General features: G+C 42.4%; 3 protein-coding genes across 3 annotated transcripts; all 3 read right to left on the bottom strand.

The window, feature by feature from the left end:
- Window positions 1-7,506: 7,506 nt before the first annotated feature.
- CLUP02_02761 (C-x8-C-x5-C-x3-H type zinc finger protein) lies at window positions 7,507-9,334 on the bottom strand (the record flags this gene model as incomplete). The annotated part of the gene is made up of 4 exons (XM_049281790.1): window positions 7,507-7,695; window positions 7,777-8,853; window positions 8,974-9,117; window positions 9,248-9,334. 4 exons carry the CDS (start codon window positions 9,332-9,334, stop codon window positions 7,507-7,509), a joined length of 1,497 nt encoding a protein of 498 aa, XP_049138933.1.
- A 180-nt stretch (window positions 9,335-9,514) lies between these two features.
- CLUP02_02760 (uncharacterized protein) lies at window positions 9,515-10,357 on the bottom strand (the record flags this gene model as incomplete). The annotated part of the gene is made up of 3 exons (XM_049281789.1): window positions 9,515-9,629; window positions 9,836-9,987; window positions 10,061-10,357. 3 exons carry the CDS (start codon window positions 10,355-10,357, stop codon window positions 9,515-9,517), a joined length of 564 nt encoding a protein of 187 aa, XP_049138932.1.
- A 1,078-nt stretch (window positions 10,358-11,435) lies between these two features.
- On the bottom strand, window positions 11,436-12,578 carry CLUP02_02759 (uncharacterized protein; the record flags this gene model as incomplete). The annotated part of the gene is made up of 4 exons (XM_049281788.1): window positions 11,436-11,809; window positions 11,866-11,933; window positions 12,009-12,126; window positions 12,185-12,578. The coding sequence occupies 4 exons, from the start codon at window positions 12,576-12,578 to the stop codon at window positions 11,436-11,438; spliced, it is 954 nt and encodes a 317-aa protein (XP_049138931.1).
- Window positions 12,579-12,601: the final 23 nt, after the last annotated feature.

The raw sequence follows: 12,601 nt of genomic DNA, 5'->3' as shown, positions 1-12,601 counted from the left end.
ACCGCTCTCAACGAATCAGCCTCGAACTTGGAAAGAGGGGTTTTTTGTGGTACAAGGCCGCACATTGGGCATGAGCATTCGATTTAAACACGGGCGTTGCATATTAGGCAACAATTCGGACGAGTCTCTTGCTGCCTGCAGTTTCTTTCAAGATCGGGCGCCGTGTGTGTGTGTAATGGCTCTCTGCAGTGGGCTTCGAACTTAATCGAAATCAGAGCCCGGCGCGCTTTTAGTCGGCGCACAGGGGGCGTTGGTTGCAGGGTCAGTTGTTACCCATCCAGTTTCTCCTTTCCTTTCCTGGTTTTCTATTGCGCGTGGGAGGGAGATGATTCTGAGGCACTGCGGTGAAGAAGTAAAAGGCCACGAGGACGATGCATGTCCACAGTCCTGAGTCTTCAAATGTTAGTTCTCTGAACCTTTAATGGTTTTCTACGCCGGTGGGTGCTGCTTGACGTGAACAAAAAGCAAGGCCATCCTCACATCCCCACTGCCTTTATATGATTTTCATGATGCCAGATCGTGATATTATCGGATTAGAAGTCCAATTCGACCGCGGCATATAGCCGACTGCGCAGGGGCCAATTAGGGGCCCTATTTACGATTATCGTAGCTAGCCTAACCTATAGTTAGAACCTCCTTTTTATACCTACGCAGATATTTAGATAGTTTAATTAATCTCTTCGTTAACTACGGTTCGAACTAACTACTTTATAATAAGGATACTAATACTAATTAGTAATTAAATTCTATTATTATAGATTAGTAAAGTATCTCGCTACGCAGAAGAGACGACCTTTTAATACTATACGGGATAAGAGATTCGTACTAATTAACCTTATAGAAGTAAACGAAAAAGGGGGCGATTTTTAAATACTATACGGAATCGAGTAATCGTAGCCCTTTACTACCTACGAGAGGTCGACGTCTACTATATTAAACTACGTTAATTAATGGAACCGCTTAAGTAACTAGTTTTTTGCCGTCGCCTTAAGTAGCCTTTTTATTAAATAACTTTTCCATAGCCGGCCCGCGATTAGAAATTAACTAGTTAAATCGGTAAAAAGAAATACCTACGTAGCGACTACCCGCTTAGTTAATTAGTGCGACGGGCGAGCTTAATAATATAATATAAAAGAGTACCGCGCGATTAAGAAAAGGGATCTCTAAATATAGATATTTTTAATTAGCGTAATAAGAAGCGTATAGGAGTTATTAAGCTAAGAGATTTATAGTATATAGAAAAAGTTTATTATTATTAGGATCTTATAAGTACGACCTTAAGCCCGCGATCTAAACGACCTCCCCATAGCTCCCTTAACTACCCCCTGAGTATTACTTAGGAATATAGTATAGGGGACGGTCTAACGAGGGAGGAGGGGATTTAGAGATTACGGAGAGCACGAGGCTTAGGAGGCTAGAAGTATATAAAAAAGCGGAAATCGGTAACCGGTAAAGATCCCGAGACTAATTACTATATCGTCCTACGGTAATATAAACGTCTGCCGCTACTATTAAAAAAAGGAACTACTAAAACCTACCCTTTTATACTAAACGAAAAAGAGGATCTTAATAAGTACGATAGCTAGCGATTTAGAAAGGTAGTAGTAATTACTAGAGAGGGTAGAAACGAGAGTAGTAGCGAGACGGTAAGAGGAAGCGGGAATCTCCTAGACCCCAATAAATTCGTTAAGTAGCGAAAGCACGGATTTATTACGGCTAGCGCGCGGATTAAATATATCCCCGTTAAGGTTAAATACGCTAGTAATTACTAATATAGGCATAAGCCAAGGTACGACCCTTAGCAAGTTAGGGTAAAAAAAGAGAGGGCGAAACCCGATCCTAAATAGAATCCCCATCCCTCATAAGTAAGTAAATATTAACCCGGACTATTAGGGGACGTAGATATATAAAATCGTAGATTAGCCTAATAGCGAGCAAATTAACGCGGTATTAATCTATTTAACTAAGGTTTATAAAAAAAAGGGGCTATAAGGGCAACCCCTATTCTACGAGATCGTAGACGACCTTAGCTATTAGCTAGACGAATAGTTCATAAGCGCAAGCCTAGGAATTATAAAAGTAGTTAATAGATTCTTCTATAAGCGAGGGGTACTACTAGCGTAATTATAATTGCGAGAACCTTACGAAATCCTAATAGCGACGATTATAAAAGAGGAATTCGTAATATAGACCTAGGCACAAATCGATAGGGCGTATAATCGCTTTAACGAATTTAAAAAAAGGGTAAACGACCCAGATTTCCTTCTTATAATTACTAACGGCAATCTATCGTCGCAAAAGGATATATAGAGGTAAAATATAGTATTAAAAATACGATAATCGATAATTCTACCTATTTCGATCTATAGCTCGTCGCCGCTACTAATACGAAATTCGGTATTAATCGGCTAATAAGAAAAGAGGTAGACTACCCGAAGTTACTAATAGTACGCAGCAACGCAAAGATCGTATATAAATACTAAAAATCTAGTAGTAAATACGAGGCAATTTATAGACCTCAAAAAGATCTTCCTAAAAAAGAAATTATACTCTAGGGGGAAGTATAAGGTCTTATAAGAAACCCTAATGATATTTTACGATTATTACGAAAAAGTCGGAATTAGGGAACACTAGTACTATTCGGTAGTTAATATCGTACTCATAAACAAAGCCTCTAATTACTACTACGAAGCGGTACGTAATCTCGATCGAAACGACTTTCTTAGCATAATTAACGTAATCCGAAGCCGCTTTAAGACCTATAATAAGAACCTAGAGCTCCTATCTAAGCTACGAGCGATTTCTTTTATATTTATAGCTAGGATAATAGAGAGTAAATTGCGAATAAAAATCCTCGAAGAGCTTATTAATCGAATTAATAAGCTAGCGAAAACCTAATAAAATAAGGGGACTAACGAGCGGAAAGTCGGATATTTTTATACCGTAGTCTAGTGCGTTCTAAAAGCGAAAATAACTCTATACTAAGTACCCGAAGACTACGAGACGCTCTACTCGAGGCTAAGATCTAGCTTTAATATTAAAGCGAGAATACCGCGCTAAACTTACCTCTAGGCGTACGACGGCCCTTACTAATAGTATTAGGTCGACCGAACGTATAATAAGAAAGGAAAGGAAGCTAAGTATAGTAATCGCTAGTAGGGAATCCCAGATTTATTAAATAGGTAGAGATTTAACTCGCGAGTAGGGTAACGGAAGAAGTAGTGTTTTATTTATAAAAAGGATAGATATTAGTTAAGTAACTACTCCGAGGAAGAGCGTGCTAAATCGTACGAATAATATAGAAAATCGAGGGTAGTAAATAGTAAAACTAGCCCTTATCGATTTAACTAATTCCTCGTTATATATGAGGGTAGATCCGGGGGCACGGAACCTAGTAAAAGTAGCTAATTTAGTAGCCTAAAGTACCCGTACCCTATGGGAGATTCGGAAAATAAAGAAGATCTTACCCCCTATACCGATAAATTAGATTACGACGAAGTCGATAATATTAACTACTCTTTCTTCGCCCCGTTAGCCTCGGGAGGATATACGAGGCTAAACGAATAAAAGGTAGTAAAAGCCTTTAATAAGTAGGCTTTTATTTATAGATAATAAGGGAAGGTCCCTTAGATAACGGATACGGAGGTGGGCGAAAGGACGAATCTAATAGCGCAGAATTCTACTCTCTTAATATCTAAAGAAAAGAGATAAGGTGCTAAGTAATTCTAGGGGTAGCTAGAGGGGTCCTTTTTATACTACCTAGATTACTTAAATACTAAGCTCGTATAAATATTCTACGCAAACGAAAGGTACGGCCTAGACAATTTCTATAAGATTATCCTAGATACTAAGGCATCATAATAGTTAATAAAAAGAAAAGGGTAATTCTAGGCGCTATAGAAAATCGCACTAGTAACGCTTAATACGTTAATAGCGGGTATTACGAGGATTAGCTTCGGCCTAGGTAAGGAAATCGTCGCCCTAAGTACGGTAGAAGTAGAGACGCACTTCGGAACGATAACTTTCTATATCCTACCTATTAATACCCCATTTCTCTTATATTTAAAAGATATAAATCGACTAGGTATTATATTTAATAATACGAGGAATAGAATCTCTAGCCGTAAGCACTTCGAAATAGTTAAACGACGATAGGGGCACGCGTTTATAAAGCTTACTAACGATACGAAGTCGATTAATTACCTAACGGAAAGTGAGCTTAGATAACTATACCGGAGATTTAGCTACCCGTCGGTTGCGAGGCTATATAACCTCTTAAAGTATTTAGGTAATAATAATATCGAAATAGGGGCGCTAGAGTAGTTAATAAAAGTATATTACTAATACTAAATAAATACGCAGAGCCTACGCAGATTTAAATTTAAATTGCGTAATAAGCTTAACTTTAATTAGGAGATCGTCGTTAATATCTTCTACTTAAATAGTCGACCGGTCCTATATATAATCGACGAGGCTATATTATTCTAAGTAGGGTAATTCCTACGGGATCTATAAGCAAAAATAGTATAGGTAGCTCTATAAAAAAGCTAGATCGATATATACTAGGGACCGCTAGACGGTATTAGAACCGACGCTAATACTAGTTTTAAGTTAGTAAAATTTAAAGAAAATACGACGGCCTACGGTATATAGTTAAAAGTCGTACCTATCGAAGCGTACTATAGTATTAAAAAGGTAAAAAGGGCGCACTAGTAGTTAAAAAGAGCGTTTAAAATTATTAAAAAAGAAAATCCCGATTCTAACGATAACGAATACCTCTAGATAGTACTTAAATACTATAACGATACTATGGGGCCTAACGGGCTTATACCGACGCTTCTAATATTTAGAGTATATTTAAAAACGACCTTAGCCTCGCTACTATTACTAAACATAAGCTAGCGAGCTTAAGTAGTTAAAAAAATAATACGGGCACTGCGCGAGGTAAGTATAAAAAGGCAAGTTAATAAGGTAATTATTACGCACAATAGGCCCGACATAGGGGTTAATTTAGATATGCCCCTAAATTTAAATATACGAGTATAGCGCGAAATTACTTAATAATAGGCTAGGCTATATAAATTAATTTCCGTTAACGAGCGTTCTTACGTAGTCGCGAGAGATCGTAACTAACTACTTAAGGTATTAATTATAATAGTTAGACTATATTATATAGATCTTATCGAGGTAATTTCTAGCCTATAAGAAAAAGAAGAGCTAGGGGAAGCTATATAACCCGCGGTAGAGGCATAGGAAATTATCCTTAACGAAATCGTTATAGTAGTACTAATAAACGACGAGGAAAAGGAAATTACTAAAAGGGTACTAATACGTCGCAAGAGACTACGATAGTAAGTACTAACGCGGTAATTTATTACTAGCGACGAGGTAATTAATACCTTTTATATAGCAAAAGAGAAAGCCGATTTCGAGCTAGTAATTAAACTACGTAAGGAAGGCGTAATTATAACTACTAAAAAGCCGTATAAGGGATTAGATCTTATTAAAATAGACACTCTACGCGATCGAGGGGTCTATCGATTTATCCTCTACGATCTAAAAAAGTATATAAACCTCCGCATATTTAAATCGCGAATAGTTTATAAAATTAAAAAAAAAGGAATACCCTAACCGTACGAGAAGTCTAGATACGTAATTTAGGAGTACGGCGACGTTAAAAAGGCGACGCTACTTATATAATCGCCCACTATATAGCGCTATAGCTAACGATTAATAATAGTACTAATAGTATCGCTATAGAAGAAGGGATACGAGATTTAGAGCCGTAATATTACTTAAGTATATACCTAATCGGCTACAGGGCTTATAAAGAAAATCCTAGCTTATCTACCGAAGGAAATAGCTAGTAAGTACTTAGAAAGCACGATTATTAAAGTGCTTAAGCCACTATATAGGCTCGCAGAATCGGGCACCCATTAGTAAGCTACCTACTACGATTTTTATATTAATTAATTATTAATAGTTACCTCTACGTACGACCCGTGCTTACTAGTCGCGGAATACGAAGGTAACTAATTTAGGATCGTTAGAATATAAACCGACGATATATTAAGCCTATCCGATATTAACTTTATAAAAAAGGAGGATAAGGAGCTTTAGAAAGCGGGCTTCGTAGCGAAGCTAAAAAAGGTTTTTATAATAAATACCCCCCTAGTATTTAACGGCGGGATTCTTATAATTAAAGGGGAAACCGTCGTTTTTTAGTAAAAGGGGTAGGGCGAGAAGATTAACCTCGTTAACCCGAACGTAACCGATATTAAAAAGCGGTATAAGGCTAAGCTTGTGCGAGGGGTATATATTACGAGTATTTATTAGCCCGAGGTAATTTTTAACTATGCTAGGGTAGCGTAGGCTATAGATCTAACCGAACGAGATATCGAGGTACTTAATAAGCGGCTTAAGTAGTAATAAACGAATCTTAATCGAGGTCTCGTTTACTACCTAATCGACCTTACGACTAGTAAGCTCTACGTCTTTATTAATAGGTTATTTATAAATAATAACGACCTTACTTCGTAATTAGGGTATATTATTATCCTAGCTAACGAGAGTATGGGCGAGAGCGAATTTATTATATACGGTAATATAATCTACTACTCGTTAACTAAAAATAAGTAAGTAATAAGAAGTGTACTAGCGTTAGAGGTCTATAGTATAGTTAATAGCGTTAACCTCTCCTACGCAATTTTAATAACGCTAAAAAAGATTACCGATCGAATTAGCCTTCTACCTATTCTAACGGTTATTTATACCGATTCCTATTCGCTATATAAATGCCTTATTAAATTAGGAACGATAAAAGAAAAGAGGCTTATAATCGATATTATAGCCCTTAAGTAATCGTACGAAAGGCGCAAGATACTTAAGATCCGTTAGATTAATAATAAAAATAACCTCGCAAACGCTTTTATAAAAGTAGTACTAAATAAGGGATTAGAGTAATTTATAAGTAGCAGAAAAGTTATTATATAAATAAAGGGATAGGTTATATAAAAAGAATAGAGAAAAGGGGGAAAAAGAGACGACTTAGTAAACGGGCCCGAGGTCGAATTATACCTCTAACTATAGCGGTTAAATTAATAAAAAAAAGAGAAAGTTAGTATCGAATTAGAAGTCTAATTCGACCGCGGCATATAGCTAACTACGTAGGGGCTAATTAGGGGCCCTATTTACGATTATCGTAGCTAGCCTAACCTATAGTTAGAACCTCCTTTTTATACCTACGCAGATATCTAGATAGTTCAATTGATCTCTTTGTTAACTACGGTTCGAACTAACTACCCTGTAATAGGGATACCAACAGATATCCTCAATTGACGGGCACAATCTTCCCTGCGTCTGACATCAATCTTTTATGCCCCAAAGCACCAAGATCCGACCTCCCGGTTCTTGAGCTTTAACCCGCAGTGGTTATTATGCCCGTCTTGGCCATTTTTCTTTTCTCTTTTCTTCTTTAGTTGAATGATGGATGAGCGGTAAATAATCTTAGAGCTTATCGATAATCTTCATACTGCCATCCTCGAAGCACTTGACTCTCGGTTTGGGGCTGATGTCGTGGTAGCCCTGGAAGCGGCAGTAGCTGTGGTTGCAGTCCTTGAGCCACCTGCAGTGATGGCCGAGTGTGCAGTTTACGTCGTCGCATTCGGAACCCAAGCTACAGGGGATACCGCGAGACTTTTGTCACAAATTAGCCTAATGCCCGAAAATGAAGAAAGACTACCCCATGAAATCACGAAGCGAACGAATGAAACTCACCTTTTGCTTCAATAGTACCATTTCGCTGGCGCTAAGCTTATCGCCGTGGATGTAGGAACAGACTGGATTCTTACACTCGCCGTGTAGGTGGTAATTGTTGCAGAACTTCTTGCCCGTCTCCGTCATGCGCGCGTTGAATCTCTTCTCTACCATAGGGTCGACCTTTGGCAGCGGCTCGTCGATGCGCTGGCTGTCGGCGTTCATGAGGTAGTATTTCGGCTGCGGCGCTTTTTTTGTAGAAAAGATGTCAATGGGCTTGGGCGCCGTCGAGACCCGCGTCATCGTAGACCAACTAGACGCGGGCGTCTGGGAGCCGCTGGACAGCGGACTGGTAACGCGAGGCGGCTCGACGGGGGCGCCGTTGTTTGCGGAGTTGGAGTTGGTGTGGTACGGGCCGGTGGGCGGTCTAGCGGCGGCGGAGATGGTGGCGGTCGGTGCGGAGGAGACGGGAGGAGGAAGCATACTCGGCATGCCCATAGTCTGTCGCTGGACTCTTTCGGGAAGCTTTTCCGACATAAAGACAGAGTTAAAGATAATTCTGTGGAACTTGAGCTGTTTAAAGCCCTCCTCGGCGGGGGTCGTCTCGATGAGGGTGAACTTTGAAGCCACCTTATCGTCTAGCTTATACGGCTCCAGGACCGGGAGGTATCCGTTATCGTGGCAGGGGCCGAAGAAGATATGCTTGCACTGGCCGATGCGGACCATGACGCGGAGCATCTCGCGGATCTTGTGGTCGGCCGACTCCTTGCCTGAGCCGACGTCGATGAAGCTGAATAGAGGCTGAGCGCGGCCAAAGCCGCGTCCGAAATCGATGAGAGTTCGTTCTGAGGTGGTGAAGGGAATGATACCGGATGCGTGCAGCTTCTTTGCAAGGCCATCCATGTTAAGTACCACCTGTACGATTATGTTCCAGTCTTCGCTGGCAGCCTCAGGGTAGGCCTCGGTAACGTAATTCTTTATCTCTGTCGACAAAAGATACCCGGCTTCGGCACCTCCTTCTGCGCCCCTCTTCAATAAAGATTCCTGAAAGATGGCGCCGTCACCATCAATTATAACAAAGACGAATGGATTAGATTCCTGTCTCACAAGTCAGCACCTTCCCATGCTTGGCTCGGGCGTGACAGCTTGAGCTCAGCGCCGAGGGCTGGTCGATGAGTTGGTTGAATGGGCCACGAACGAGGGGAGAACCAGACGTACATTTGCCTTGTTAAGAGCCACTACGTCCTTTCCCAGATTATTGGCCTTGGTCTGCCACATCCGGCGCGATTCGCGCTCATTATTGTAGTCATCGCACTTTTCCCGGTAAGCTTGCTGAAGCTGGCCGTGGCGAGCAAGTAGATCCTAGACAATGCCTGTCAGTAAACCGCTCGTGAAATGAACGAAGCAAGATGGCAATAGCTATGGCGTATGCCATCATCAGACAGTCGCGGGCGTTGCCATCGTCGGGGCTCCAGAAATCTCAAAATCTCACCTGGATCATCTGATCACGGGTGTAATCATTGCGGCGGAAAAGCTCCAGTTGTTGCACGTATGCCGATAAATCCTCCATTCCGTCCATGGTGTGCTAAAGCGGTAGCGACAAAATTTTCTCAAACGACCCCGCTCTCCGTAATACCTATTATTGACTGTTGTATTGATGAAAGAGTGATGCGGCGACGTCTATGAGTTGGTGGTGAGATTGGAGGGGGTGAGGTGAAGTTGATGAAGTTTTTGTGACCAGACCCGGGGAAACATGCCCTTACTTAAGCGTCTCAGGTGGGGTCAATCCAGGGTTGTCGTTGGAGCGTTCTAGGTTGCTTCCAGGTTCCTTCCCTTCAGGCCATTCAGATTGCCGGGCGGCGATTGTTTTGGGGCTAAGAAAAGCCCCATGTAAAAGGATCCCGCGCTAGGGGTCCCGCCCCCTCTTGTACTGCCCCGAACATATTCAGATCATATGTTGAGCATGTTCTCGTCATGATTGAATAAGAGAATAAGTGTCCAACAATGCCAACCTTCATTAAAATCTGCTGAAATATTTTGCGAAAAAAAAAAGAAAGGTAAAAAGATCAAGTGTGCGAACTGTTGACCGAGAATTTGTTTGTGCGTAAGCGGAGCGCTTGGTATGGAGGCGGCTGCTTGTGTTTGTTGTCTAAACGTGGCATGCCCTGTTTTGTCCCTGCTATCTTGCGTCTCCCACTTTGTCGAGTCGTCCGAGCTTTGTGACAAGTATCCCTAAAGCCTGGGCAAACTCACATGTAAAGAACGAGTTGGCTTATGACATTTGGCGCTTAACTTTGCGCATGACTAAGATTCTAGAATTTGCGAGATCATGTTTCGGGCTTTTTCTGGAACTAATCAAGCTGTCTGCTAGCATGACAGCTACGTACTTGAGTAATCGAGACTCAACCACCAACCAGTGGACAGTGATCGGATCTCGTTCCAACTCATCAACTGCTTGACTGGGCCTAGATTGGACGAACCAACGAATCGGAGCGGCAAATGAGAATGGCCATTCGAAAGTGATAACAATTGAGGAGTTGACGACACTGCGAGCTAAAGCTTCCTCAGGTTTCCTCGTCAATTGCAGATGAATTGCTGACATTCCACAGCGCACGATATCAGTAGTTTGTAAGCAATTAGAACAGGTAGATTGACGGTTGAATACAAGTTTTTCTGTGTGTCTTTCAAGCTAGTTTCCCGTGCGGATGACTTGATGTCTCGTCAAACAAGCCTGTTCCAACAAGCTATGCCGGCACTTCAACTGCACGCAATGAGAACGCATATATACCACCACAAATGACTCCATGAACCGTCCCTACTTCCATGGAGCTTTAGGCTTCTTTGGATGGATGGAAATTCAGAAGCGGTTCAGGGGCGCAATCTAGATTGAAACAAGCGAAAACTATGAATCAGGAATGCAATTTAGGCAGATCGCAACGCAGCATGTGGACTATTGATAGGGCGAATGGCCAAGTTTGTCATCATCGTCATCTCAGCAGGTGTGTTGCATTCACTACGCCTGGAGGAATTCACTGTTCTGGAGAGAAAGAGAACCACTTAGCAATAAATTGAATGCTAAGTACGCCCAAAGACAAGGCACCTCATACTAGCTTACCTACCTAAGTGTAAACAACACCGAAGTAACCGACAATCGACTCCTCCTCAGACCACATTACCTAAGGTACCCCACAGCAGGACACCCGACTACAAGATACAAAATCACAAAGACCAAGAAAGCAGACATAGCCAATTAAGATGTGTTTCGGATTCTCTGGCGGCGGTGGATCCCGTGGCAACTCTAGGCGGGCGACTCGACGACACCGGGAGCCACGATAGACATTCAAACCTGGTTTTAGGGGAGGAACTGCTCCGAAGATACAAAGCATTAGAAATTCATGGCTAGCAAGAGCATGGATAATGAATGAGGCGAGGAGGTTGAGGAATGGATAGTATAGTACCGATGAGCTCTGACCTTCAACAAAGCGTCACTGCTGGGCCTAATTCCGTTCTCATTCAACAAGGGCTCTCAATATTTTGCCAGGGTCATGTCATAGACCCATTGGGCACCGCAGTAAATCATCTCAGTTCACCATAACCGACTCCTCAAACCCACGAAATAACATTTGATGTCTCTCTTACGTGGACGCCTCATAATCGGCCGTAACTTTGGACACCAGTGATCATCGATTGGCAAGCTCGATGCCGTGCTCCTCCCGTAGTGCCTTCTTCCCGAACCGACGGCCTTGGCCATCATAGTTGATGGAGTCCACAGATACCTCCGTTGTTTTCATAATCCCACCTAAAATTTCCTGATCACTGTCATTGTCTCTCTTGTCGCGGTCCATATTTCTTGAGGAGCAAATAGCAGACATGCCGCGATTCTGAAACTTGCTGAGGTTATCCGATCGAATGTATGCGCCAGAGGGGTATTCTGAAGGTCGGCTACTCAGAGCGTTTCGGAAGAGCACTCGAAGAACGGGAATGGAGGCTGCAATGATGGTCGCATTTGGTTCTGCCATCGCCCAGACCCAAAAGATGCAGACCTTCCAAAGGTCTTGAACAATGGTCATCAGTGAACGTGAAGAGAAACTTATGGGGCCAGTTACTCACAATCAGGGCCAAGGAAGTCCATGATCGCGATGCTCTGCACAGCTTTCATTATTCCCATCACACCCGCTCTGGCCAGGCAGCTTCGGGTTAGCTGAAACTCTCCAGAAAAGGAGAAAGAAGGTGGAAAGTGGCGCCGTGCTTACAAGATCCCCATGCTCATGGCCATTCCAACGCCGATTTTTTCGTGCTTCCTCATTTGTAGGCTCAAAACGATCTTCCAAGGTAATAACGCGAGAACAAAATCTGAGACGGCAGAGTACACTATCAATAGTCAGAAAGCCGGAGTGCATAGAATAACTTCGCGGGAAAGAGGACATACATCCTCCAAATATTCCCAAGGTGATTGCGTCTTGTGCTGACCAGCATGAGCCTGGAAGGTGAGGAGTTGTATCTCCAGGTCTTCTAGGACAAACAGCTCTCCAGGTGAGAATGATGTGGACGATGAACTGGATGTTCATGGTAATGACCAAGAACCAGATGATGTATCTCTGCCACCCAGAGGCAATTCGAAGCAACGTAACGGCAAACGAAGTTTTTGTCAGAGCCAAGGAGATCTTGTGGCAGTTGTCGGCGTAATACAACATCGTGCTCATGGCCGGCGTGACGCCGTAGGTTCTCGCGAACCCCAGCCTCATCATCTCGCTCAAGAAGGACTGCGAGGCAATCAGAAAGACCCATCCGGCGATCAAAAGCCAGTCGTCCAGCCACATCATCCACCTGACTCTGAAGCCTTTGC

The sequence above is a fragment of the Colletotrichum lupini genome, chromosome 2 (assembly GCF_023278565.1).
Source record: "Colletotrichum lupini chromosome 2, complete sequence".
In the NCBI taxonomy this organism is placed as follows: domain Eukaryota; kingdom Fungi; phylum Ascomycota; class Sordariomycetes; order Glomerellales; family Glomerellaceae; genus Colletotrichum; species Colletotrichum lupini.
Note: the sequence above shows the minus strand (reverse complement) of the source record. Positions and strands in the feature narration are given on the sequence as shown.